This window comes from Melospiza melodia, chromosome 5 (genome assembly GCF_035770615.1).
Source record: "Melospiza melodia melodia isolate bMelMel2 chromosome 5, bMelMel2.pri, whole genome shotgun sequence".
NCBI lineage: Eukaryota > Metazoa > Chordata > Aves > Passeriformes > Passerellidae > Melospiza > Melospiza melodia.
Genome location: NC_086198.1, coordinates 76,693,476 through 76,720,212, shown reverse-complemented (window position 1 = coordinate 76,720,212; position 26,737 = coordinate 76,693,476). Strand labels below are relative to the sequence as shown.

General features: G+C 38.8%; 1 protein-coding gene across 5 annotated transcripts in view; it reads right to left on the bottom strand.

The window, feature by feature from the left end:
• ZFYVE28 (zinc finger FYVE-type containing 28) overlaps positions 1–26,737 on the bottom strand; it is a 146,397-nt gene that overhangs the window by 29,417 nt on the left and 90,243 nt on the right. For 2 of the 5 annotated variants that reach the window (XM_063157506.1, XM_063157507.1), the window contains exons 6-9: positions 25,093–25,182; positions 22,389–22,490; positions 13,092–14,456; positions 1,536–1,640 (exon numbers count right to left, since the gene is read on the bottom strand). In XM_063157506.1, coding sequence (XP_063013576.1) covers positions 1,536–1,640; positions 13,092–14,456; positions 22,389–22,490; positions 25,093–25,182 — 1,662 coding nt within the window. Of the gene's footprint in view, positions 1–1,535; positions 1,641–13,091; positions 14,457–15,737; positions 15,776–22,388; positions 22,491–25,092; positions 25,183–26,737 lie in introns of those variants that run through there. The other 3 variants (XM_063157508.1, XM_063157509.1, XM_063157510.1) reach the window with 2 other exon arrangements.

The following is a 26,737-nucleotide window of genomic DNA, read 5'->3' as shown; positions in this document are numbered from 1 at the left end:
CTGGACCACAAACTACATCTCTGGTAATATCCATCAGATTGCAGAAAAATGGACAGCTTAGATTTCATCAAGCCACCCAGGGATGATGCAATGCTGTTTCTAAGTGGACAAGAACACAAAGGCACATGTGCAAATACTGCCTTAAAAATCAAACTTCCTTTCTCCTAACTACCAATACAGTGCCAACTGCAGCACCAATGGACAAAGGCAGTCCAGTAAGGCCTTCCAAAGAGGTGGTGCATCTAATCAAGGCTTATTCTCCCTGCTCCAGTTATTCCTGAAGAGTCACTGAGGCTACACCTACCATCCATTCAGACAGCCCTGTGTGAAACAGTCTTCAATGTACAGAGTACTTGGAACAGGGTGACTGCTGCATGCAGGTAATTTGGGTTTTGTTTGAAGAACAGTCAAAAGAAAATATATTTTAAAAATAAAACAATGAAGAAGAGTTTTTGTTGTGTCTTTCTGCCCTTATTTGAAAAATACAAAACTCTAAAAAATTGAACTTGAAGGACACACCAGCCTAAAAAAACCTCTCATTGTTATTTGTAGTATTGCTTCTACCAGTATTAGAAAAGCCATCTTATCTCCTCTTTTTATCCCCAAACCTAGATGAAATCTCAAAATCCTGAAGTTCAAATGAAGTTCTGGAGAAAAAAAAAAAACAAATGAAAAAGAGAGGACAAGAAGCAGTGGAGAATGAAGTAGTGGTATTTCATCAGCTGAAGTAGTGATATTTCAATCTGTCTGTACCAAGGCAAAAATGTTATTGCATACAGTGCATGCAATACATCTCATACATGTATGCTATGCAAACAGTGAAAAATACAAAGATTTCATTTTTATGTTTTAGTTACATTTTTCTGTCCTAACTTTAATTACATTATCTCTCTCAATAAGTGCTTTGAGTAAAACTAAAGTTAAAACTTCCATACAGTTTCAGAAGATGAGAATATAAAATAGGATTGCTAAAAACACCAAGATCATGGTTTCAATCCCTGTATGGGCCATTCACTTAGAAAGTGAGCTCCACGACGTCTGTGGGGCCCTTCCAGCCCAGAACATTCTGTGAAGTCAGAAGCAGCTCTTCACTGTATTCTTACCAGTGTTGGCCAGCAATAAGGATGTAAGTTAAACTGTTAACTGGAACATCTTTTATTTTACAAGGCAAAAAAAAATGGAAAAGACATGTTTTTTAGAAAGCTAAAGGCTGGCTAAGAAAAACATTTGTAACTTGTCAAGATACAACCTGAAGTCTCTTCTGAGAATTGCTACATGGATAAATAAAAGTGAGATCATGGACATATGTAAGTGGTTCCTGCATGCATTAAAAACTTTTCCATAAATAGTTGCCTCATTTGTCACAGCATTGAAGAAAGCTGGCAGGTTAAAAAAAAATAAATCAGAAAGCACCTGTTGTTCAAAAGGAAGAATACTCAGAAGTGTTGCTGTCACTTGATTAATTCAATGAAAATTTTTAACCAAGCATAAGTCAGTAGCATTTGTCAAATCTGACTGCAAAGTGATGTTATTACCTCAGAGCGTAAATGCTGGAGAGACTACAGGTAGTGACAGAAACACTCTCATAGTCACTGCTGGAGATGGAGCTGAGGGGGGAATCGCGTAAGCCATCCTGAGAACTGGAAAAACACACGGAGACAAAATGAACTGCTGAAGCAAGCAAAGGCAAAAACAGCATTGACATAAGTCATGGCTTGGCATGGGTCATTCAGAAATAAGAATAAACTGGCACTTGCATTTTTTTGCTCTCCAGATGATGATACAAACCTATTCCGTTTTCTTTCCAAAAGGACAAGCAATTCAGCAAAGTCAGTGGGCACACATCTCACAACAATTTTCGATTTAATTCATGCCATACAGTTAAAATACTCAGGAAATAACTGTGAGTCTTACATTTTCATTGGAGATAGAGGGAGTAGCTTGCCCACACTGCTAAGTGTGGTATAACTTTAAACTGAAGATATAACAAAGCTGAAAGTTCATAAAGTCATCTTGGGTTTCAGGCCAAGGCACAGTAATCCATACACTTCAAAAACTTCTGAATATTGTGACAAGTCTGACCTATGTTTGCTCCCCATAGGAAGGAAATTCCGCATTGTTTTCTGTTAGAAAACACAACATTGACACTTGGTTGATGGAGCTGAATGCACCCACCCCTAAGTTTGCTCAGTCCCTCTAAGTGCCATATATGTACCTCAAATTTTGTGCTTTGAGCCAACAGATACCCAGGAAAGAGCAGTCCCATGGCAAACCACTGACACTTTGTTAGCAGAAATCCACTAACTACTAATTAAAAGCATATGACTAATTTAAATGAATGGTAGACAACTTGTCTCTGGCATCCCATGACTCAGGAAAAGCCTCTAAAACAACACATCATTTCAGATCTTACATCATATTATCAACATAAACTAGAATTAGAGGAGTAAAAATAGTTTCATAAGCACTTATAAAACTATCTTGTAAAGACCAATTTCTTGTTTGAATAACAATTTACTGCTCAGCTACTGGAAATTCCACAAACTGAGAAAAAAAAATAATATGAGATAAGAAAATACGTAATCTTGAGCAGAGATATCAAAGTTATATTGGCTCTAGGCAGTCCAGAAAATTCACTCAAGCCAGCTGAACTCAAATGTTCAGTCAACAAATCTTTGGACAATACAAAGAGAAACCTAAGAAACATCTCCAGTTAAAAGAGAGATACTTAATATAGGTCAGGGTTATTTCACCTTACTTGTCCACAAGTACGAGTAGATTTTTTGATGTCCTTTTGCTTTTTAGATATATGCAAGCCAGTTATGTTTCAAGCTCTTTTTTTCTGCCAAATTTACTATTACAGCTATTTTTTCAGCTAGAAGTCTGGAAGAATGCTTAAGGGGAATTCTTCAAAGCAGTGTATGGAAGGTATGTGCTCTAATCCCACTAAGAAATAATAGGATTTGTTTGCATACCTCCCACTAATCACTTGGAAAATGTACCCCTTCATGTTTCTCATTTCTGACTGCCAATCTGAAAATAAATCCCAAGTGTACCATGCTTTAGTTGAAAGGAAAGACTTCACAACCAGAAAATAATTTTATCAGACTAGAACAAAAATCTATTTAACTTTCATTCGTTTTATGCATTTTCCCTTGCTAATTCTGCTCATTATGAAGAGATATATGCATTTAAACAAAGGCTTACTCTTTTATAGCTCATCACCTTTACCCATCCAATCTTACAATATGGTCATGCTACTAAAATGTAATTTTACTGTCTGTTTTACAGCAGCTGAGTGATATTAAAAAAACCATTAGCACACAATTTCACACCATGATTAGGCAGGTGTGGTGGTGTGCTCAGCCCTCCCTTTCCTTTTTAAACAAACGCAAGAAATGGCAGTCTGAATGTCTGTACCCAAACTGGGCTCTGGGGAGACAGGTAACACCACAGGAGCCAAAGGCCATAAATCTTGCACAGCAGCTGGGGGCTACCTGAGCACACACCAGCCCAAGTACAATGGGTATGCAAATATGACTGCAAGTCACTCATTTCAGCCCAAAAATAGTGGACAGGCCAGGGCCTGCTGAGCTCTCCTGTGTGGCAGCAGCCTGCATGCCAGGATCTCCCCCAAAGGGATGGATGCCTCTCACAATTAGTCTTCAAGGCTGAGTGAATCCTTATCACAGCAGATACTAAGTGAAACTGGGAATAAGCATGCTGAAATGTGGAAATATTAGCTAAGTGACAAAAAGATTGACTGAACATATATAAATAACCCTTTAGACATAAACCATTGATCAGGTCTGGGACTAAGTCAGGATCCAGCTCCTCTTGGAGCTGGGTATCTCAAGACTCAGTGAAAGAGTCTTCCTGGCAGCTTTGTTTGATCCTGTCCTCCAGGCACTAAATACTGAAGTGTATCTTGTCACTGAACCTTGTTAAACTGCTCTTCCATTTATCATGGAATTTTGTTAACTCATTGTCTCACAGCAAATACATCACTGCTTTTCCCTTGCAAGTCAAGCACATCACTCTTCTGTTCAGAATAAACTAATCTTTGAACAGCACAATCAGGAAACAAGAACAAGTAGCAAACTCAGCATCTTCTTGTATGCTCTTCCACCTCTCCACCATTTCCAGATTTTTCCAGTGTAAAAATCCTGCCAGCTGATTTGGGTAGTAATCATTTTTCTGAAAGATGTCAGGTTTGCTGTCCTTCAGTGCTTTCTGTGAAGCTCTGCCTGCTATATTTGCAGTCCAATCAAAATATCTCAGTTACCAGCATTTAAGCACTTAAATTCCGTTTTCTTAGGTTCTTGGTTTTCTACTTTGTTTTAAAGAATTTAAGACTTAAAGTTCTTACAGAGCGCCCAAAGGGCTTACATTTTTCCCAAGAACTCAAAAGTTCACACATGTTTTTTGGGAGTTGAATGTAAATGCTCTAGGCTAAAACATAAACCAAAGCAAGCACCACCCTAAAGTAACACCTCTCTGCTAAGAGCAGATATTATTTATTACCAACATTGATCCAAGACATGAAATCCCTTTCTATCATCAGCTACCTATGTGGAATGGACATCCTGAGAGAGAAGGCAAAGCAATAAAACACCTTCATGGTAAGTAAACCCAGTGAGCATGATGAACATTAATGGCCCACAGCCAGCTGGCATTATCGACCATCTCAATGCTATCTTTACTTTCATCTATACAAATGTCTTCTCAACAGGCAGTAAGCCTCACCTCATCTCTTCTCCATACTTTGCCTCTCATTTCAATCTTCTCTCACTCCATGCCAGTTCCTGTCAGCACAACTCCTTCTCACCAGTTTCATCATCTCACCAGTTTTTAAGCCTTGTCTTAACCCAGTTTGCCATTCTAAACTGCTTTATAAATGCCTTCATTTTCCACTTCTTCATTTTTCTCTCGGGGCACCAACCTGACCAGGCTGAACAATCTGCTGAGTTCAGGATGAGAAATCCATCCAATCAGTCATCACTTGGCAATGCAAACTGCTTGAACACACTTGACACAAACCACACTCACAGACATTTGTTTGTTGTAATAAACTATGTGTAGTTCAGGCAATTACAACACAAAGATTTTTCTCATTCCTGTGTATCCATATAGACTGACTCATTGTACTGGAAACAGTATTTATGATTTACAGTGTTTATTACTGATTCATATTCAGGCTGTAACTCTTCACATAAGTTCTGTGTTTATTTAGTACTAAGAAATGGGAATCCAATAATGATAACTGTTTTACACTTACTAAGTGTTATACTAACTAGCTTTTTTAAAAACTCCTTAATAATCACTGCTTTCCCTCTGAGTACACACAGTCTTGGGATAACTGTAGTTTTTTTTCTTGTTAGTATCTGGCTGAAGATCCTCTCTGCTTTTCTAAGGTGCTGGTAGATCCTGAGATGAATTGACCTGTTTTTCCCATCTCAAGATTCCCATTATTAACTGATGATGGCTCAGCACACACACTCATTAGCACAACCATAAGAGATAATCTGTGCATAAAGCCACATTCTGCAGCTGGGAGCTGTTAACCCTTCCTTCCCACATCAGCCCACAGCTGACCTGAGCTTCACGACATCATGCTCATTTGCAATAACGTTGTTTTGGATTGGGACTCATAGGCCTGCTTAAAGTGGGGAATGTGGCAACAGTTTCTTTCGTTTGTACGTTTTAAACGCCTACAGTGCTGTTTTAAAAATTGCATTCTGGCACTGGATAAAACCACAATCCATGCTCATCAAAACATAATTCTTCAGCACTTCTGACAAAATTACAGAATAAAGATTTGAGGACATGGAGCAAAGTGCCATGGGATGATATGGCTGCCTCTTTTCATGGAATACTGGCAGACTGAACCAATGAACCCCTCACTGAAAGCTGTTAGTCACCTTTTCTAACTATTCTAAAAGAAAAAACAAACTGAAAGCCACCTCTATTTTATCCATGCTTTTTTCTACTGGAATGTGTTTCTAGCCTCTCACATTTAATTAAACCTCTGCTTCAGGGGACAGTTCCTTCATGAATGCTACTAATTGAATACAATTACATTTCATATTACAATAGCTAATTGGCACAAGTATTGTTTGACTGGCTCACTACATGAGGGTTGACTAAAGCCTCATGTGTCACACCAAATCCACTCAAAAATTATCTTTTAAAACTTTTTAACTTGTAATTTCAGGAATCCCTACTTTGAAAGCTAATATGGTTCCCTGCTTAATTGATATTTGGACCTAGTAAAAGGGAAGCTGGTATAAAACAGTGACACCAAAGCTTCATAACAGCAGTGGTCTTATAGGATACTGCACAAAATCAAAGTTCAACAGGCAAGGTAAAACACTGCCATTTCAAATTTGAGACCTGTGTTGTTAAAAAGAAGGGGAGGAAGGACTGAAACAATTAATTTATATTGAATCTGAATTTGGCTAGTTGCACAAAGGCAATAAACAGAATACTAGAAGGGGAACAAAGAACTTCAATCAACAGCCAGATAAAGGATTGCTTAAGGGAAGTTTTGAAGTTAAAAGGCTGATGTTTGATTCCCAATCAAGTACTATTTGCTTTTTGCTAAGAAGAATATTTGATGAGAATTTTTCTTTCTCCTGAACAGCCAGTTAAAAGACTAATCAGTACAAGACAATAAACAGACATTTTTGTTTACGTGAACTTGTACAGCTGTCCCTAATTTTTCATAGAAAAGCCAACATTTTCATGTAAAAATATACACCATTTTCTTAAATCTTACTGTGAAGACAATATTCTAGAAAAGCATAAATTTAAGACATTTAATCAAGTAAATTTGAATTTTAACATCAATTAATTTAGTTTTGATAAAGAAATACTTGTAGAAAAGCTAGAAACTCAGACAAGCTAGCAAGGTACTTGTTGTTAATTTGATTTTGTTTTTTTTAGCAAGTGTTAGCCATCCTCCAAATACAAATGGCTGAATGGCTGTTTTCCATGCATTTATAAAGGTGGAATGACTTATCTTCAAGTTACTGCACAGAAAATGTGCACATATCACATGTTGCTAAGGAGTGAACAAAATAAAGTACAGGCCAAAAAAATCAAAATTAGAAACCAACTGTCTGAAACAGGTGTTCATTTTTTAATGAAGTTATTCTAATATGTTGAGGAAATAAGATTTTTAATATATTGCAATAGACTATTGTAATATATAAATATTGTACAAAATATACAATTTAGGATTAAAGAATTGAAATACTAAGAAAAGAGATAACTTGAACACCAAGCTCAAGAATAAATTATTCCTCTTATTCTAGAGTTGCAATATAGATCAACAAATAGCAAAACATGCTCTTCCAAGGACATCTCATTCTTCCTCCTTACACTGCAAAAGCAAAAGGCAAAATATTCTGATTTTTAGTCCCCACAAGTAAATGCAAACAATGCCAGCATCCAACAGCTGCTGGACACAGCTGGAGCTTGCAGGAAGGGTGAAGGTAAGAAATCCTCCTCACTACCAACTGCAGCTCCTTTTGAAAACTGTCACTGCAAAAGGCTTCATCAAGAATACATTCAAACAGATCAAGGCAAATGCAAAAAAAATTGTAAAATTCACGGTAGACATTTTAAACAGACCTGCAGTGGAAAAGAGAAACTACACTTAATAATCCCTTTTTTTATATCAGAACTGTTCTGAGGTCAGTATTGTAGATAAACAAACATGCAATGGAACCAGGTATTTAAGACTAAAACATGAAAACACCAGCATTTTATGACAACATCAAACAAGTTGCCAAACTTCATAAAACATTAGCAGGTTTACATGGACTCCTCAGCTCCAGAAAGAACAGAAAGACAAATATTTACAAAACACACACAAAAAATATCTTCCCTCTTTGTAGTTTTCTTTCTTCTCTGAAAGAGCATGAATAATTTTACATTTAAATGAACATTTAAAAGAAAGAATTGGTATAGCTTGCTCCTGATTGAAAAACAAGGAATACTAGATAGAGATTTAAATAAAGCCTGGTTGTGGGGTTAACTTACATTGTTTTTTACTCCAAAACACCAAACGGTGGGGGTTTTTTGTAGTTTTATCTTCTTACGTTCTATTATTACATGGCTTTTCCCCCTTTAACTGTTTGTTTTGTTACATGACAGCCTTTATTTATCACCTTGTCCCTTCAGCAAATCAGACACTGCATCTTTGCTAATGCTTTTCTCTTATTTGCATCTCATCAGCACTGCTGCCCAAGACTTGTGTGCTGTTGCTGTTCCGTATCTTTGAGATACAAGCAAATAGCAAAGAAAGACATCAAATCAGCTAACACTTAAAAACCCAAGCAGCAGAGACCTGTCAATAGCCAGTGGTGGTTGTCTGTGATGGTGTGACTCCATCAGCCACAAGGGAAGGGCTGTGGGATGTCATTGAGCTGCAGTTCTCTAAAGCCTCTGAACACAGTCCCTCAGAGCATCCTTGGATGCAAACTGGACAGAGATGGATGCAGTGCATGGACCGTTTATGGATAAGAAATTGGCTGGTCAGATCCAGAGGGCAGTGGGCAATGGCTCAAATCCCAATGGACATCAGTGACAAGTGGTGTCCCTCCAGGGACCAGAATTACTTAATATTTCCATTAATGACACAGATGAAGGGATTGGGTGCACCCTCAGCACACGTGCAGGTGACACACCTGAGGGACAGGACTCCATCCCCAGGGACCTGGGCAAGCTCCACAAGTGGCCCATGGCAATCTCATGGGCTCTAACAAGACCAAGTGCTGGTGACCCAGGGCAGCTCCCAGTGCCAGCCCAGGCTGGGGATGAACAGATCCAGAGCAGCCCTGAGAAGCACCTGGGGGTGCTGTGGCTGAGAGGCTGGACATGACCCAGCCATGGGCACTCCCAGCCCAGAAACCTCCCTGTCCTGGGCCCACCCAAAGCACCGTGGGCAGCAGGTGAGGGAGGGGATTCTGCCCCACTCAGGTGAGACCCCACCTGCAGCACTGCATTCAGCTCTGGGGCCCCACCACAGAGGACATGGACCTGTTGGAGCAAGTCCAGAGGAGGCCACCAAGAGGGATGGAGCACCTCTCCAATGAGGAAAGGCTGAGAGAATTGGGATTCTTCAGCCTGGACAAGAGAAGGATTCAGGGTGACCTAACTGGGGTCTTCCAGTACCAGAAGAGAGCCCACAAGAAGGATGGAGAGAGACTTTTTACAAGAGGAGGGAGTGACAGGATGAGGAGAGGTGGCTTCAAACTGCAGGAGGGAAGGTTTTGATTAGATAGAAATTCTTTACTGAGAGGATGGTGAGGCCCTGGCACAGGTTGCCCAGAGAATCTTCAAGGCTCCCATTCCTGGAAGTGTTCAAGGACAGTTTGGACAGGGCTTTGAGCAATCTGGTCCATGGAGGTGTCTCTGCCCATTGTAGTTGTTTGGAACAAGATCTTTAAGGTTCCTTCCAACCCCAACTATTCTATGATTCTATGAAATCTTTAGTAGAAGAGTGTTTGATCCTTATTTTAAACTCCACTGAATTTTGAGGCTAGACAGAGAAGCCTGAAATACCAGCTATTTCAGATACAAGGATTATTATGGTAAACCTTTCTGGATCACAGAAATTACACCTATAATGTCATATTGTGTAGTAAAATAGTTTAGACTTACTAAAACAAATGGTTTTATCACAACAGTCACATTTGAGAGCTGCTTTATTCAGAAAAGGGAAAGAAAATTTTCTTCTACCTGGTGACTTACAGTAACTAGAAAGTAAATACATTTATCAACTTGATAAATGAGCCTATCCTGCAGCTATTCCATGTGTATGAGATTGCTTATTGTTCTAGCTAATGGGTCCATCATTCTGAAAATAATCTACTGTCTCCAACATTTCCCCTATGGTTAAGCTGGCATTCACAAGCATGTAATAGGGAGCAGTCACAGAAGCCTAATGTGATCTGCCAATTTAAAAATATCATCAAAAAGTAGTGATTAGTCATTGCCCAGGCAGCATGAGTAAGGAAAGGTCCACAAATTTTGGAACTGAATTATATCTTTTCCTGATAACATGACTAGTGATTCATAGGCAAGACCCAAATCATATATATATATATATACACACACACACATTTAAGGCAAAAATAGGATCTATCCACATATAACTTTTTAATCTAGTTCTCAGTAGAACCCCAGCATCTCCATCTTTCACAGAATATACCTAAGGAGTTGTATTAGAATGCTTCCAAATAAAGTAGCAACAATCTAGTAACAAAATACCTCCATCCCTACTGCTCTACTGCTGCAAAGGAGGAATACTTGACAACTCAAAACAGATGTACTGTAGTCTCAAAAATGAATATAGCTAATTAGAAGGAGTAATCAACAAAGTATCTGTCTAAAAGGCTATGGTGAAAACAGAAAATCCAACTAATGTGTTAACAAGATATTCAAAAACATTCACCCAAGAGTTTTAGAACTCAAGAATGAATAAGATGAATTATTAAGCTCTCCTTTAAAACTTCCCTGATGCCTGGAGTCTAAAGCCGGCCATCCCTAAAAAAAAGGACTCCATAGGGATTCAAACAGCTCTAGCTCTGTGAGCCTGATTATCATACCAAGCAACTTTAAATGTATCCAAGGCTAAAATAAGTAGACAACAATATGAAGGTCTGTCTGGGAAGACGTAAGGTGACTTCTGCAGAGGGAACCTCTTGGGAGCTCTGTGAAGGGGTCAAGAAGCTTGTGAAGAATGGTGACTCATCTGTCAAGCCTCTGGATTTTTAAACAGGTTCTGTCAAAATACCTCACTTAGGGCTTTTAGGAAAACTAAGGAGCTACAGCACAAGAGGGAGGGACTCAAAAAGGACAGATAATTCGTAATCACAAACTGGGAGAAGCGGTAAACAATCACTTCTCAGAAAGGTGAGATTTCATTGTTGAGCATCCTGGGAGCTTTGGTTTTGTGCATCATGTTCAAAAACAGGAAAAGCAATGAGCTCTGACAGGTTACTACCAGTGTAAAATTATTATCAACCAAAAGAGACTGCGCAACTGCCCAGCCCCCCAAAGTGTGAGTAACAGGTACTAAAACAGCAAGACCTAACAGGTAAACACATGGAGAACAACTTCAGCATCAGATACAGAGTGACAGCCTCTGAGACCACAAGCAACATCTTGGGGCTTTAGCAGACAACTTCAAAAAGAGCCTCAGCACACCACTTAGTAAGAATTCCAAGTCAAACACTGAAAATCATTGAAAAACAACTGAAAGCAATTATGGCACTGCGCACATCCACAGTTTGCTCATACCTTGAGTAAGTGCAGTTCTAATTCACTTATTGCCAAGAGGAAATGGAATAATTGAAAATTGCTTAGGGCAAGAGATAAGGCATGATCAAAGCTATGGACAATTTGTGGACAACTTCTGAACACGTAGGCTCCGACTTTGCCAATCTGAAAAAGTAACCAAATTGACAAAACGTGACTTAGGTCTACAAAATCACAACAGGCAGGCGAGGCCAGACAGGAATCAGGAGCACACAAAAGCAAACAGGAAGACAGACTTACAGAACTCCCTGTAAAAGGATAATTCTCAGATAAAGTTTTAAACAATATTAGCAGAGACTGGATAAGACAGTGGAGAAGTTACTACATTCATAAAATATGCAAACCTGAAATAGCAGCTTACAGATATATATAATTTTATTAAATTTTACTGACCTGTTCTCAAAAATTCATTTAATATCCTACTCAAGGCAAAAACTGGTAGACAAAGAGTCTGAATTTTGTATTATTTATGAGAAAACTGATTGGGCACAGTGATTACTTTTACATAGTAGTCCATTTGAAGTGCTGCAAAATCATGGAATGTCAAAGGGATTTGTGAATTACATCTTAAAATGAAGTCCACTTAGAAACCCTGTTGTAAGGCCTTTAATATGATCATACTTGCAAGCCTAAGATAGCAAATAGTCAGAATAACGAAAAAGATAAGTCGAGTTTTGGGCATGCTAAGTCATATTTAACCTGTAAAAGCAATTAGGTCCAGGCCAAAGAACTCATGATTCTATTTCCACTACCAGTAAAATATTTCATAATTCAATTGGTACACTTATTTCTGTAGCTTTTATATTGTGGTTATGCTTTGTGGTTCAAGCTACCTCCACGGTGTTACCCTGAACTCTGTGAACATAAAATGGGAGAGTGTGCATCACACACACACAGAAAGCCAGCTGTCACAGAAATACAGAAAACAAAGGTAACTTAACTCTAATGTCTTCCCTCTGCTTCATGATATTAATACTTCAGGGAAACTGAGGATTCACTACAAAACAGGTTATCCTCTAACAGTAAGCCAAAATGAAGTCAGGTTTTCTACTGATCTATGTAATATCCCTTGTGTCTAATCAAAGTTGAGGTGAAGTGTGGCATTTTCTTTACTACAAGTATTATGATGTTATCTCCCTGTTATCAAGTTAAGTTCCTTAGTGTCATTAAATATACAGAACCTTAATCCATGACCTCCACTCTTCTATCAACTTTGGCTGAAATGGTCCAACAGCTTTAAGAGCCACCTCTGCATTCTGTCTGAAGGCTCCTTCAGCACACACACATCCACAGGTACACTTGTGCCCAAAGGCAACATGGTCACATCATCCCCTTTCTCTCAAATTAAGCCAAGGTAAAATGTGTTTAGATAACAATTTAATCCCATGCACTGATGCAAAAGTTAACTTTTTAGTATTTTCCAGACACACTTCTCCTGCAAAACAGCAGAGGACAAGGGAAGTAATGACCCAGTACTGTTTAGCAGCAGGGCCCTCCTGGATACATTAAGCAGGTAATGTAACATTGATTTCAATGATACAGAGACACTGGATGATTAAAATTCAGATCTCCAAATCTTTTGCAGTAAAGCTGAGGTCCAATAAAAAGCTACCTGCATTAAAAAATATATATGGATAAATTCCTTAATCCTGCAACACTATTGTCCTTAAAATCAACATTAACGATACACCAATCACTGCAGTAGAAGGGCACAGGAATTTATGTACATGCAAATTACTACCAAGACATCAAGTTGCTCTTACCTTGAACTAGATCTTGACTTTACATCTTCCTTTGCTGTCCTTTCACTACTAGCATCTTCATTGTAGTCCGTTTTTTTATCACACGGTTGTTTCCTCTTCTCCCACTTCTTCTGCTGACTTGAGATGCTCTCTGCTTCTCCTTGGGAGTCACTTTCTACTTCTACCTGTGAACCTGAGGAATGTGCCAGGCACTTAGAGGAGGTTGGCAGTTTTTGCTCTTCACTGCCAAAGTCTGTTTCTGCTAACAAAGCAGAAGTTTCAGGTTGTAATGTTTCCTGCGCAGGGACTGAACTGTCCAAGTTATCTACATGGTCCATTTCCTTACACTTTACTAATGTGTATGAAGCATTTACAACACCTCCTGCAGAATGTTTAGTCTTTAAACCTTCAACACCGTCCTCCCTGCTGTCTTCACAGCTGCCACAACACACACAGGAATTAATCAGACAGTTTGTGGCAGCTATACTGAGTTTATGGGACTCATCCTCCTCCTCATTTGCTAATGGATTAGCAGATCCAGGAATACAGCTAATAGCTGCTTCTGGGGTTGTTACTGGGGATTCTGAGCTAGAAGGAGATTTAGGATTGAATATTACAGTAGCAGATATTTTCATTCCCCCTGTCCTGTGCGCGATCACTTCTGCCGTTTCCGCGTCGTCGGCGTACGCATCCCAGCCATTGAGGTATAACTGTGAGTCTGCCCCTTCCAGACAGCTGCATGAGTTTGGAACTGAAATGCCAGGCATCTGTTTTCCATCTTCAACATTGTTATTATTGCTTAAGTCACTTTCAGCATCTTTTAAAAGCAAAGTTTCCTCGGTCTGATGGCCATTCTCATAAAGCAAAGCATCTCTATATTGCAGGTTCTGCTTTGAATCGTGGCAAGGGTTATTCACCCAAGCAAAAGTATCACTTACTGAATCCAACCCTGCCAGGGCTTCTCCTGCTCCATCTAGGTCATCCATAAAAAACACTCTGTCCTCTTCATCAGTTAAGTTGTCAAGATGGTGTCTTGTTGGTGAAGCTTCAGCACTAGAACTGTTTCTTAGGCCAGCTCTGTGAGCTGGAGACTGACAGATGCTCGGGGGGGAAAGCAGAGAAGACATTTCATCGCCGACTCTGTGCACCATCCTGTTCAGCTGCTCCAGCTCCTGCTCATCATACTGCATGGAACAAGCCAGCTCAGCCTCTGTGTTCTCAGCTTTTGCTGAAAGTTCCTTAGGAGGCAAAGCTGCAGTTATGCCTGGTGCAATGACAGAGGGTACCTCAGGATCTGCTCTGACAGGAAAATCCACATCTTGGGAGATGCACAGGTTACGTTCCAGTGTGTGCAGCTCATCCTCGGTCAGCGTCTGAAGGAGATCCCTGAAAAAGGAGAAATACACACATCACTTGTCATTTACAATCATGAGGCATTGATGCCACAGATTTTAAAAAAGCTTTTTCTGTTAGTGCAGAAATCCAGAACTTGAGGGCACAGAATACTTTTGACTGTGTTATTCAGTGCATTTGGCATTCATATCCAGAGCATGTGACTACTGATGCCTGAATTTGAGATTACTCATGCAAATAGAGGGCATAAAATTATATACATGCTTGCAGTGAAGCCTCAAAATAAACCAAAACACACACAAAAATGGAAATTTTCCCCTCCCCATCATTTATAGTGAAAATGTCACCCACAATTAAATTTATTTCATCATTTTACTTTTTTAATTCACAAATTTGACTTGGATTAGCAAACCAATTTTCCATCCCTCAAGTTGATTCAGAAAATTATTCTGCAAAAGTGTACTGCAGAAGTTTCACAGCATTAAACTGTCAGATAAAAGAATTCAATAAAACAGTAATATTGCTTATGCACCACTGGTATCTGGAAGCCAGATCACTGAAACTGGGATTGGGAGTTGGCGTTCTCCTGCCTCAAACATTGAACTCAATCTTCTAGCTTTGTCTGGCATAAACTTCATTTTCTTCACAGTGGCTACTATGGGGCTGTGTTTTGGATTTGTGCTGGAAGCAGTGCTGATAACCCAGGGGTGTTTGTGCTGCTGCTGCCCAGGGCTCACACACAGCCAAGGCCTTTCCTGCTCCTCACCCCGCCCCAGCAGTGAGGGGCTGGGGGTGCACAAGGAGCTGGGAGGGGACACAGCTGGGGCAGCTGACCCCACATAACCCAAGGATATTCCACACCACAGAGATGGCATCAGGTCAGGATATAAAGCTGGGGAAGGAGGAGGAAGGGAGGTCGTTTGGAGTGGTGGCATTTGTCCTCCCAAGGCACCTTACGTGTGATGGAGCCCAGCTGTCCTGGGCATGGCTGAATTCAGCCTGGGGAATTAGTGAGTTTATTCCTTGCTCTGCTTTGCTTGTCTGAGGCTTTTATTTTATCCATTAAACTGTCTTTATCTGAACCCATGACTTTTCTCCCTTCTACTCTTCTGCTTTTCTCTCCAGACCCACTGGAGGGTGAGCAAGTTGGCTGCATGAGGCTGAGCTGTCATCCAGGGTTAAACCACAACACTAGGTCATTAAGGACTAAATAAAGCTCCTGCATGATGTTAAGGACAAGGCAGGGCTGGAAGCAAACACTGAGCAATTCAGCAAACTGTGTTTTCTATAGACATGCAGCATCTCCAGTGTTACCAAGTGTCCTCAGTACTGCAGTTTAGGACTATGGGCACCTGAAAACAAAGTGTTATTAAGTGCTTGATAACTCAAAAACAAATCTGCAGACACAGCAGCATGTAATTTTAGGCCTGAATTTGATTTACATTATCCTTCTCAATAAGAAGTCACATATACAAATATCCTCTGTCAAGAACTGCTGCTACTATTTCCAAAGATCAGTAAGTGTATTTTAGCATAAAAGAATGGATGGGAAAAGCAAAATCTGTTCAACAGAGGTTAGGAGTCCATTATTCTTCATGTGTTTAGGAATAATTTGGAAGCAGGTAACATACAGCTGTAGTAGTAGTAGTAGTAATAATAATAATAAGCACATATTAAAAGAATTCCCTTAAAGGAGTAACTTTGGTATAAAAAAGAGGCCAAAAACCACCATTCAATACATCTCAAACCTTGATTTCCAGTAAATGGTTTACATTCTTAACTTTCTAACTCAAAGATCAAATATTTTTGCAAGTACTACCAATTTTTCAAATAGCTCAAAATGTACATTACATCACTAGTATCTGACCTGTACACCAGCTACCTACAGTTTGAAAAAGCTAACAGTTAAGACAAATATTCTCAAGTCAGAAAAAAATTATGACTATGTACATTCCACACTATTAACATTTTCTTTTAAAAAATCTTGCTTTATATGAGTAATATGACCTTGAAAAAAGTTCTAAGCTTCCAGTAGTACCACTTGTAAGAACAATTGCAGTATTGTATCCCCCCTCTTCACACTCTGTAACTGAGAAGTCAGAATTTCCTAGAATCATTCTATCTGCATCTTCAAATCTAAGGTTTGACCATTTTTTTTAGTCATAAAAAAAGTAAGAAAGGAAAATGGGCATCTTTGTTAGACCCACCTGCCTAATAAGCTATAAAGCAGTATTGCTATTTAACATACTAGAACATTTTAAATACCTATACATTACTTTTGTCTACACAGTATGTACTGATACCACCTTATTATTACTCAGATCTTGTATTTAACCAGTGTCTGTAAGAGATTAAGCACTTGAACATCACCTCAAAAACAAACTGAGAATGGCTTAAGTTTTAAGGCCAACATAAAAAAAGTAGAATTATCATTCCAATTATTTTGGAAATAATTATACCAATAGGATGGAAAAAACATAGAAGAACATTATTGCTGCCGTGAGGCTTTGCATTATGAATTTGCATTGTGTTAGTGAAGAAACACTGATGTAGAATTTTATAAACATAAAGTAATGTGATATTTTTAAAAGCAAACAAGAGTAAGCACAGAGATGTAACAGTGAAGGTTTTAAGCTTATCCCTCACATATTCAAAGGCATGAAGACATAGGAAATTTCTGGGTTGGGCCAAGGTCCATCAAGTAGAGAATCCTGGCACCTCATGGGTCCTAAGGAAGAGCAAAAGCACAGGACAGACCCACAGGGATCCCTGTGAGTGCATCCTTGTGGCTGCCAGCAGCCAGGAATCTCTGAACCAAGGCAGCATCCCTGTGCTCCACAATCCACAGGGAGCTTTTCTTGCACAAACTGAAAATTGTGTGTCAGCAACTGAGCAACAGAAAAGTGCTTAAACATCAGCTACCCTTCTCCATACACCACAGTCACACACAAGTTATCAAAACAAGGAAATGAGCAACTTCTACAAACAGAGGCTGCACCAGCAACATGCAAAGGAATTTGCTTTCCATCCAAGCCCATCAGCATAATTGAGAATGATCCACTGGGCCCAGGAAAATCTAAGATGGAATCTTTGGACATGCAGCATCTATTCTGGGGTTTTATTCAGTACAGAACACCACATGGCAGCACCCAGGATTATTGCATGTCTCAGTGTCCAGAGCTACTCTGCTTCCTTTCCAAAGGCTCAGAGAGCCTGGCTGCTCAGACCTATCCAACACAGGTTTCACACATTCACTGTAAATTCAGGGCTGGAAACGCATATTTACTTTATACTAGCTAGCTCCATGGACTTGAGTAATAGATTCTATTTCTGCCAATAACAACACCCCAAAATTTAAGAGTATGCAGTTTTGAGGATAGTAAATAAAGCCTGGTTAAACAACAAAAACAACAATCACCAGTGGAATCAGCTGACAATCCTCATGTCTTTTCAGGTGAGTCAGATCCATGCAACCTTGGAAGAATAACATAACCAGCTGAATTACACATGGTAGTCTACCAGCCCTGTAATTTCAGTAGAAAAATAATCCTGCTTTAAATTCAAAGGGAATATGCTCATTTTCCTAATCCAAACACAGGAAATTTTGCTATTAACAAATACAGCTTATTCTAAAAGAGGTTCAAGTAATTACCTTCACTTCTCTGGTTAAAAATTCCCCAGATTCACCAGTCATTTTTAAGGATGACAAATGTTTGAACAACAGGTACCTTTTAGATACACTGTACATTAGATTATACAGGACTCACTGCCAATCTGTCATGTTGTAAAATGACTATGAAGATACTGAAAATGAATGTTAACCAATGTATGGAAAGAAATGTGACATTTCACCACTAAAAAACTGAACATCAGGCGTCATCAGTAAACTTTAAGCTTTGATTAAACTGTACCTGCTTCAGTGGTTCATTTCCTTTCTGCTGAAGAAGCTTTAACTCATTGTGCTCATATGGACAAAAAGGATTTCTCCCTTTGCTTACATTATTCAGAAGGCACAGGTAAAGTCAGCTTCTGCAATCCACCCTGAGGAGCAGCAGTTGCACTTTCTTCTCAGAGAGGTTTCAGAAAATACTGAATTTTAAGAAGTGCATGTTGAGGTTTCACCTGCTTTTTTACTCTTTTTGGCATTGTATCACAGAAAGGCAATCTAGCTTTAAAAACAGGAGGAACATTCTTCTTTCAGTGGTTACAGCTACTCTCTGAAAAACAAAGCAAGTTCTTCAGATGTGCTCTGCCTGTTACAAGCAGCAGCAGAGATTTGCTCTGCCTACTGCAGAACCAATGAAAATATTTCATTTCTACTGCCAATATCCAGGGTACAGAAATGACAAAAAAACTTCAAAGACATGAGGCCAGATGTCTTTAAAGACAAGTCCAGCTTAACAGAGGTCAGGGCCACAAACATGCACATTTCTCAAGCCTCCTCCATTAACTTTCTCCTATTCTGACCAGAATTTTAAACTGCCTTGTTGTCAGAGAACAGCTTAATTGCCATGTCCAGCCTGTGCTTCAGTTCATGCTCCAAAGGGAGCAAAACCAGCTGCCCCAAAGGAGCTGCCACTGCAGGAGCCTGCTGCAGGTACACAGATCCACACACATCCCCCCACTCCTGCTGTGCCCTGCTCACCAAAGTCCACAAATGTGTCTGACACACCCACACTGAGAAACCAACACTGAGATATGTGACAAACTGCACTGACACTCTTTTACTGCCACAGGTTTGAATCAACTCAAAGTTTTGAACACAGCCACCTCGGAAAAACTAATCCAGTTTTCTCCCAGCCACTGTGCACACTTAATGTAAAGAAAATAAATTTACACTGCCCCACCCAATTCTTTAAAACACAGAGAGTATGCATACTACATTTAATTTCTAGTCAATGATACAGAAAGGTTTCAGTGTATTTAAAATGGCATGATTCTTTGATTCTGCACCACTTGATGTGCACCTCCTTGATTCTGCACCACTAAAATCCATGGGGACCCTGCCATCACTTGGAACGGTCTAGAAACAAGCACCAGGAAAGCCAAGAGCTCTGAAACAGGGCAGGATAAAGGAGTGCTGCAAAATCCCAAGGCAGGATAAAGGAGTGCTGCAAAATCCCATGTTTGCTGACTTCGGAAAATCCCTGTACAGCAGCCTCAAAGGCATATGTAGTATAGGCAGTGTTTTATCACAAGAATGTTCAGTGTGACAGGCCCTCAGTGACATATCTGTGCACAGAGTAGGTGATGTGATCTGGGTATTTCCTAAGCAGACTGCAGCAGTTTGGCAGAAATGGTTCAAACACCTTGGTTTCAAAGGCACAGGGATAGCACCACTATATAATTATGCTTTGGTAGATGTAATGCTAATATTTTACATACAAAATAAAAGTCAACACAAGCACCTGGCTTATTAATTAAAACATGTAAAGCCATAATTTGATGCTCAACCTTTCCAAAAACTCAGCAAGAACCTTTACTGCTTTTTCTCAGAGTCTCAACAATCTCTATTGTTTTCAAAGTTGTCAGCCACCAGTAGGACACCAAAAATTTTCATACCTAATAGATATTTATCTTCTCTGCTAGCTCTGATTTAATTATGTGGATAAACATAATTAAATACGGTACTTATCTTTGCCTTACGGATATTTTAGGATAATACAGTTTTAAAATTAATTACCTGTAATCCTACAAAATAATCAGCTCTATGATGTTACTCCATGAGCTAAAATACTTAGTTGGCTAAAAAGTTATAGAAATTTACAGAGAAATTCACTGGGATGTGATCACATTCTGCAGTAAGATGTTCTATATTCTTACAACAGGCACAGAACTGGAATACAAAATGCAGCTGTTTTTAACAGCAATCTTCTGAATCTGTTTTCATGCCTTAACTATTGGTGCTGGAGACAGGAGAAAGACTCCAGGGAAAAGCACTCTTCCTTTGTTGGGGAGCAGAAGTATTGGTATCAAATATCATTCCATCTTCTTCATAGGTTTCTAAGAACCTTCTCACAGAGTATGGATTGCAGCCTGATGAGTTAAAAAAAAAATAAGGAAAAAAAAACCTACACAGCTGAGGGACTTTTAAAATTAATTCAATTACTCTGTATGAACAGCACACTTATTTGCATCTCATTGTTATTTTCATTCAATATATTTTCCATTCAAGATTATTACTAAAGGATCTTTCTGAGCTCAGTTCTTGCCAGTATTAGAGTTCCTTCAATTCAGAGACTGCCAGACCTGGAATTTCATATTACTTCTTGCTTGAATTTTTGCTCTGATAGATGTTATCTCAGTAAGAACACTTTGCCAACTTTGTCTCCCAGACAACTGAAGTCACATTTTTTAATGTTCCCTTTCCTTTACAGAATAAATACAAGTCTTAAAGCATATCAGAACTTTGCCAAAATTGAATATGAAAGATTTCTATTTTTTAAAGTTTGCATGGAAAACTGCAGTTATTGAACAAACAAGGATTTTACAAATTTGTTTTCAACCCCAGAGCTACATTCACAGTAAAAAATGAAAATTAAATGAAAATTAAATGGGCTGAGCAATACACTGACTTCACTGATTTTCATTTTCCACGTTGTGGAATATGAGGAAAACAAAGCAGAAAATACAGATTATGAGAAGAATATTAGCTTTTAAGTATCTTTTTGGCTTTAGACAGCAAGTGGAATGCTGGGGAAAATAACTGCAATAGCCACCTATTGGGAATAAGGTAATTTAATGTAAACTTCATGGACTTTTCAAGCTTCAGTACCAATAAAGCATTTTCCTCCTTCTAACTTCAAGTTTTGTCCCTCAGTTCATTTTGTTATTCTTAACCCAGTGTTTTAAACTACCATAATTACTCAAAAAAACCCAACAAACCAAACGTTCATTTGTCAATTTTAATTCTCAGATTTCAATATGACTATCACTAATGTACCTAAAAATAAGACTTCTAGACAAAAATACTAGGAAGCTTTCAAGGGAGACACAAGGATGTGGTCTAGATATTTATAAAGGCTAACTTCAGAAATAGCTCCCCTCTGAACCACCCCTGACAGAGCTCACATTCCCCCAGGAGATGCCTCACCTCTAAGGGATGAGAGGAGATCAATCTGGATATAAACTATGTGAAAACTATTCTTGTATCAGACTGTCACTATGACATCCAGGGAAGGCAATAAACTGCTGAAAATTGGACACAGGGAAAAAACCCCAACCTTTCAAGTTATCTCTCGAGATTTCTAGGAACAAAAGTTGCAGCTGGTCTATAAATCTGAATTTTCAGAAAATAACAGGGCTTATGGATTAAGAAAATTTTTAACACCCAGATAAAATACCTGAAGAGTGAACATAAAGATCCTTTAAAGATACAGCTCAATTTCTCCAAAGTAATAGATCAGTCTTCTAAAAACCTCAGCTAAGGAAACAAGATTTTAATGTTCTTTATACTTGAGCCAAAGCCCACATCTCCAATGGTAACCCACACTGAAGCATTATGGAAAGAAGTATAAAGTGATTCATCCTGTAAAAAACAAATTTACAATATGAAAAACTGACAGTCATTTCTATTAGGTTAAGAATTATCTGGGTATTGCATCATAGCATAACAAGAAAATGTAATAAGCCTAGTTAAGCAGAAACATGGATGCTAATTAGAAACAGAATCTCCCAAAAATAAACTCTAACTTTAGGACTTCAGGCATCATCTAACCAGAAGGAAAATGTGAAATGCTATAAAATGATACTCAAAAATAAGAAACTATCACAGAGATTAAAAGTTCAGAAAACTACCATGAAATGAAAACCTACATTTAGTTATTTCATGGGTATATCAGGCTGATGAGAGGAAAATGCTGTTTATGGTTAACACAGCAAACAGAAACGCTTTTTTAAGCATTTATGAGGACTCTGATTTTCACTTCAGAAGAGAAGCAATTACAACTATCATTTATTACTTGCCTTATTTTTCTTAGCAAAGTGTGAAAAGGTCTGAAGAGCTCAGACATATCTTCTGGTTTATGGTCCAAGTTTAATGGTCCCTCGGAGTAGACAACAAGGCCACTGTAATTCAAACACATGCATGAACACACACAAATGAAAATTTTATTACACAGAGCAACCACTGAATAGTCAGAAAAGCAATTGTACATAAACATAAGAACAACATTTAACTACACCTCGTTATCTTATTTTTGTATTATTCACCCACAGCTAGAGTTAGATGCTATTTAAAGTAACAGGAAAAAGATCCTCTCCACTCTGTTCCCTTTTCTTAAACATGGCAGAAAAAGCAATGGAAGCATAAAGGGAAGAACACACATTTATTTCATTGCTGCAGCTGAATTAAAAAAAAAAAAAAAAAAAAAAAACAACAAAAACACAAAGAAAACCCCACAAAGGAAACCTATTATCAAGTACATTGGGGGAGGGCCACTGATTTGAGATACTGCAGCTGACTCCTGAGCTCCTAGTTTTCTACCTCCAAGATAAATATAACATTGTATTGACATACGGTAAAAAAAGGAAACAGATTTTCTTAATCACATAAAACACATTTTGAAGAAACCATGCTTTTAAATCAATTCAGCATTTGTACAAATTTCCCTGGAAAGAGGTAAATTCACAATCCTGAGAGCCTCCAGGTACTTCACTGTAGGTATCTCAACAGCTCCTCCTGACCAAACCACCACTGCCCAAACCTGTTTGTGTACCATGGATTAAACAAAATTCACCTTCACATCTGCTGTGCCACACCATACAGGGTCAGAGAGGATTCCCAAGGGCACCACTCTGCTTAAAACAGATTTCATCCTCTGCCCACTGCAAAAGCAATGTATGTTTCCCAAAGGCAACCCATTCTCACAGCTGAGATTTCATCAGTTTTCTTTCTCCAAAGCCATTTCCCCTTCCTGTCCATGGTGTCAGTGCTCTGTTATCCAAGATATTTCAAAGGCATGTTACTTTCCTTACACTTAAACTCCATATTGCTCCAGGGAGCTATCCAGCACCCAAATCACCCAGAGTAACACAAGTCAAATTCTTTTGGTCCCCAGCCTCTCCCTAGCAAGCACTTGTGTGACCACCAAAGACTCTCTGAAACACAGCAGCAAAGCTGATACCACCAGCTATAGGAATTCCTCTGAAGTATTTAAAAAAAAAGACCAGGGGATTAGGGATTTGAGGGCAGGAGCAGGGAAGAGGACAGACAGAAAAAGTTGCTTTCTTTGCAAGTTACTTTTTTTTTTTTTTGTGGCTTAAGATAAATTATCTTGTTGCCAGGGACACAATTTTATCTTTTTCTCTATGCTTGCCAAGCTTCAACAAGCAGGCTGCCACAAAGTGAAGCAGTTATTGCTGACTCATATCTTATGTTCTGCATAAGCAAATGTTACTGCTTTACCCTGTGAAAGCTAAAGGCTACTCTCCTCAAACTTCTACCTGATGCAAGTCACTGTTCCTTTGGCTTTCAGGCAGTTTGCTTGCCACAGAATTTAACTCTTGGAAAAAATTAAAAAAAAACAAAAGTGGTCTAGAGCACTACAGAAAAAAAATATTATGAAATGGCTTCTGTACATGCGTAACATTTGAAAGAGCTCTGTGATACTTCATGACAGTCATCTAGTTTCTTATCACTGGATAATTAGGAGCACTTAAACTTCTTCTCTTCTTCTCTATCCTTCTTTGTAACTTGGGATAGACATGATCTATTTGCCAGAGAGCCCTGGTTTTCCAGTTAGTGTTGGTGTGTTCTCCTTCACCGTGTCTTCCAGCAGCTTCAACCTGAGTTCTCACATTCCTGTTGTCTTCCAACAATCAGATTATTACTGTTATTATTTTAGAATGACAGTTAGAGATAATATACCATTTAACAGGAACAACAGGCCACAGGGATTTCCTGAGGAGAAGTGTATTACACTCAGGATTTGAGGGTTTTTATTTCCCTCAATTATCCTACTTATATTAGCTAACTGTAAAACATTCACAATGGTAAAATATTAAAAATATGCTGGCTTTACTCCAGAGAAACTACTGCCTTAGTAAACCATGAAGACTCATTAGGAAAAATCCATCTGATTTGTTCAATATTGCAAAAACTGCATGAAGCAAAACCACTGTCAGTTTAATTGAGTGGTCAATACAGGGCACAAATCAACACAAAAGTTACAAATGTTAACACTTTCCTTCAAGAGAAATACACCTAACTCAACAGTTACAATGCAGTTTGCCATAATAATTCCTTCTGAACCTAGAGTCATTGAGAAAAAAACCCACAAATTTAATTGAAAATTTGTAGTTTTCAAGACTTGTATCCTTAAGTCATCCTATTTTTGAGTGTCACAAAATACGTGCTTTCAAAAAATATTTCTGACAACATGACATTACAAAGACTGATGTTCCTAATTTTTAAATTTGGCTGGTGGATGCCTGATCAATTGTTCCTGCCTGCTCTATTTAGAGATCTACCATCTTTTTTTTTTGTCTTGCGATTCTACATTAAACTGGTAATGATTTAGAACAAAACAATCCTCCTCTTTAATTTTTTTTGAAAGTAAAAGCAAAATCAGGTGTGAAAGACAGACCATCAAAATTCTAAACACAGCTCTTCAAATCTTCAATAAACCTTTAAATGAGGCAGAGCAGAGAGTAGTTAAAAATTACTTACCATACAATGGCTAATCTTGGAATTGTAAACATTAAAGCTGGTTCATAGTCATCTATCATATCTTGAGTGAGGTATCCAAGCCTTAAGGCTCTAAGCAGAAGAATAAAGTTATTTAGTAAGACATCAAAGTCATGAAGAACACATTTCACTAAGGAAAAGTTTGAAAAATTTGTTATAAGCCAAACCAAACTGATAGTATTTAACTCATGCACTGGTTTTGTACAATCTAAACCACTATATATATAACAGATTGCTTAAGTCTCTGCTTTAAAGAAAAATAAAGTATAATAGAAACATAAATGCAAGAAAAAAATCCCTTTAAGCATTTAAAGCTTTTATAATCATTCAAAACACAATTCGCTTTTATGAATTTTTCTCTATTTACTATTTCATGTCAAGCTTCAGCTTGATACTGAAAACCACTGGTGCTGGCAATTTTTCAAATAAAAGAAAAAAGAAACATTTTTAAAGTAATAGCAGAAGTACTTGGTTTCATTTTCAAATACAAACTGCTCTAATTATCAAGGTCAGTCGCCCCCTTAACTAACAAAAAACCTAAAAACCACCCAAGAACAGCACAGTTCTACACTATAACTTACTGAAGTCTAAGGATTTAATATTTGGGGGAGACTTCATTGTCCTCAACTTCTCAAATGTCTTAAGCCCCTTTTAAACTAAAACCCACTTTGCTTGGATTTTTTTACTTTGCTGTATTTCCCAGGTTTCTTCACAATTTTCAGATTTTACCATATGTTTCATAACATCTTCAAATTTCTTCTCTGACTTGTTCCATCAGTGTTTAAGATTGCAATGAAAACTGCACATGCATCCTGCTTTTGGTCCCCCAAAGAATGGAAATAACTTTCTTATTCCCTGTCAGCATTGTCCAGCCAGTACTGCTGGGGGTGGATGGGACACAACCACAAAAAGCAAACCCTGGCTGGTGCCAAGAGTGGATGGACACACTGGTGTGTGGCCCATCCTCACCCCTGTTCCTTCCTACAGCCCAGACAGATTCCCAAAAGCTACAAGTAAGAAACCATCTTTTAGGTTTTTTGCCCTCTTACTGGGCAAATGCAGAATCCCAGAATTGTCAGGGTTGGAATGGACCTCTGGAGATCAGCCAGTCCAGGTGACACAAGAACACATCCTGTGTGTTTGGAATGTCCCCAGAGAGAGAGACTCCACAACCTCCATGGGCAACTGTTCTGCCACTTCAAACTGGATAAATTCTTCCCCATGCTGGTGTGAACTTGTCTTGTTGTAATTTATGGCTGCTACTCCTTGTGCTGTCCCCAGGCACCATGGAAGAGAGCCTGGCACCTTCCTCTTACACACACCTTTGAGATATTTGTGTGCATGGATCAGATCCTCTCAGTCTTGCTGTCTAACAGGCCCAGCTCCCCCAGCCTCTCCTCCTAAGAGAGATGCTCCAGACCCCTCCTCATCTTTGTGGCCTCTGCTGACATGTATGCCACAGGTGAGTGTGTGCGTGTGTGGTACTCCCTGACTGATGGAAGGTAATTCCTCCTACTTGTGACCCTTTCTGAGTTGTAATCCTGTCCCCAAAATGCCTCAAACACCTCTGATCTTGGTGCCACATACAGACTGTGGCAGTGTGCTCTGCACTCCTCCATTCCTTGAT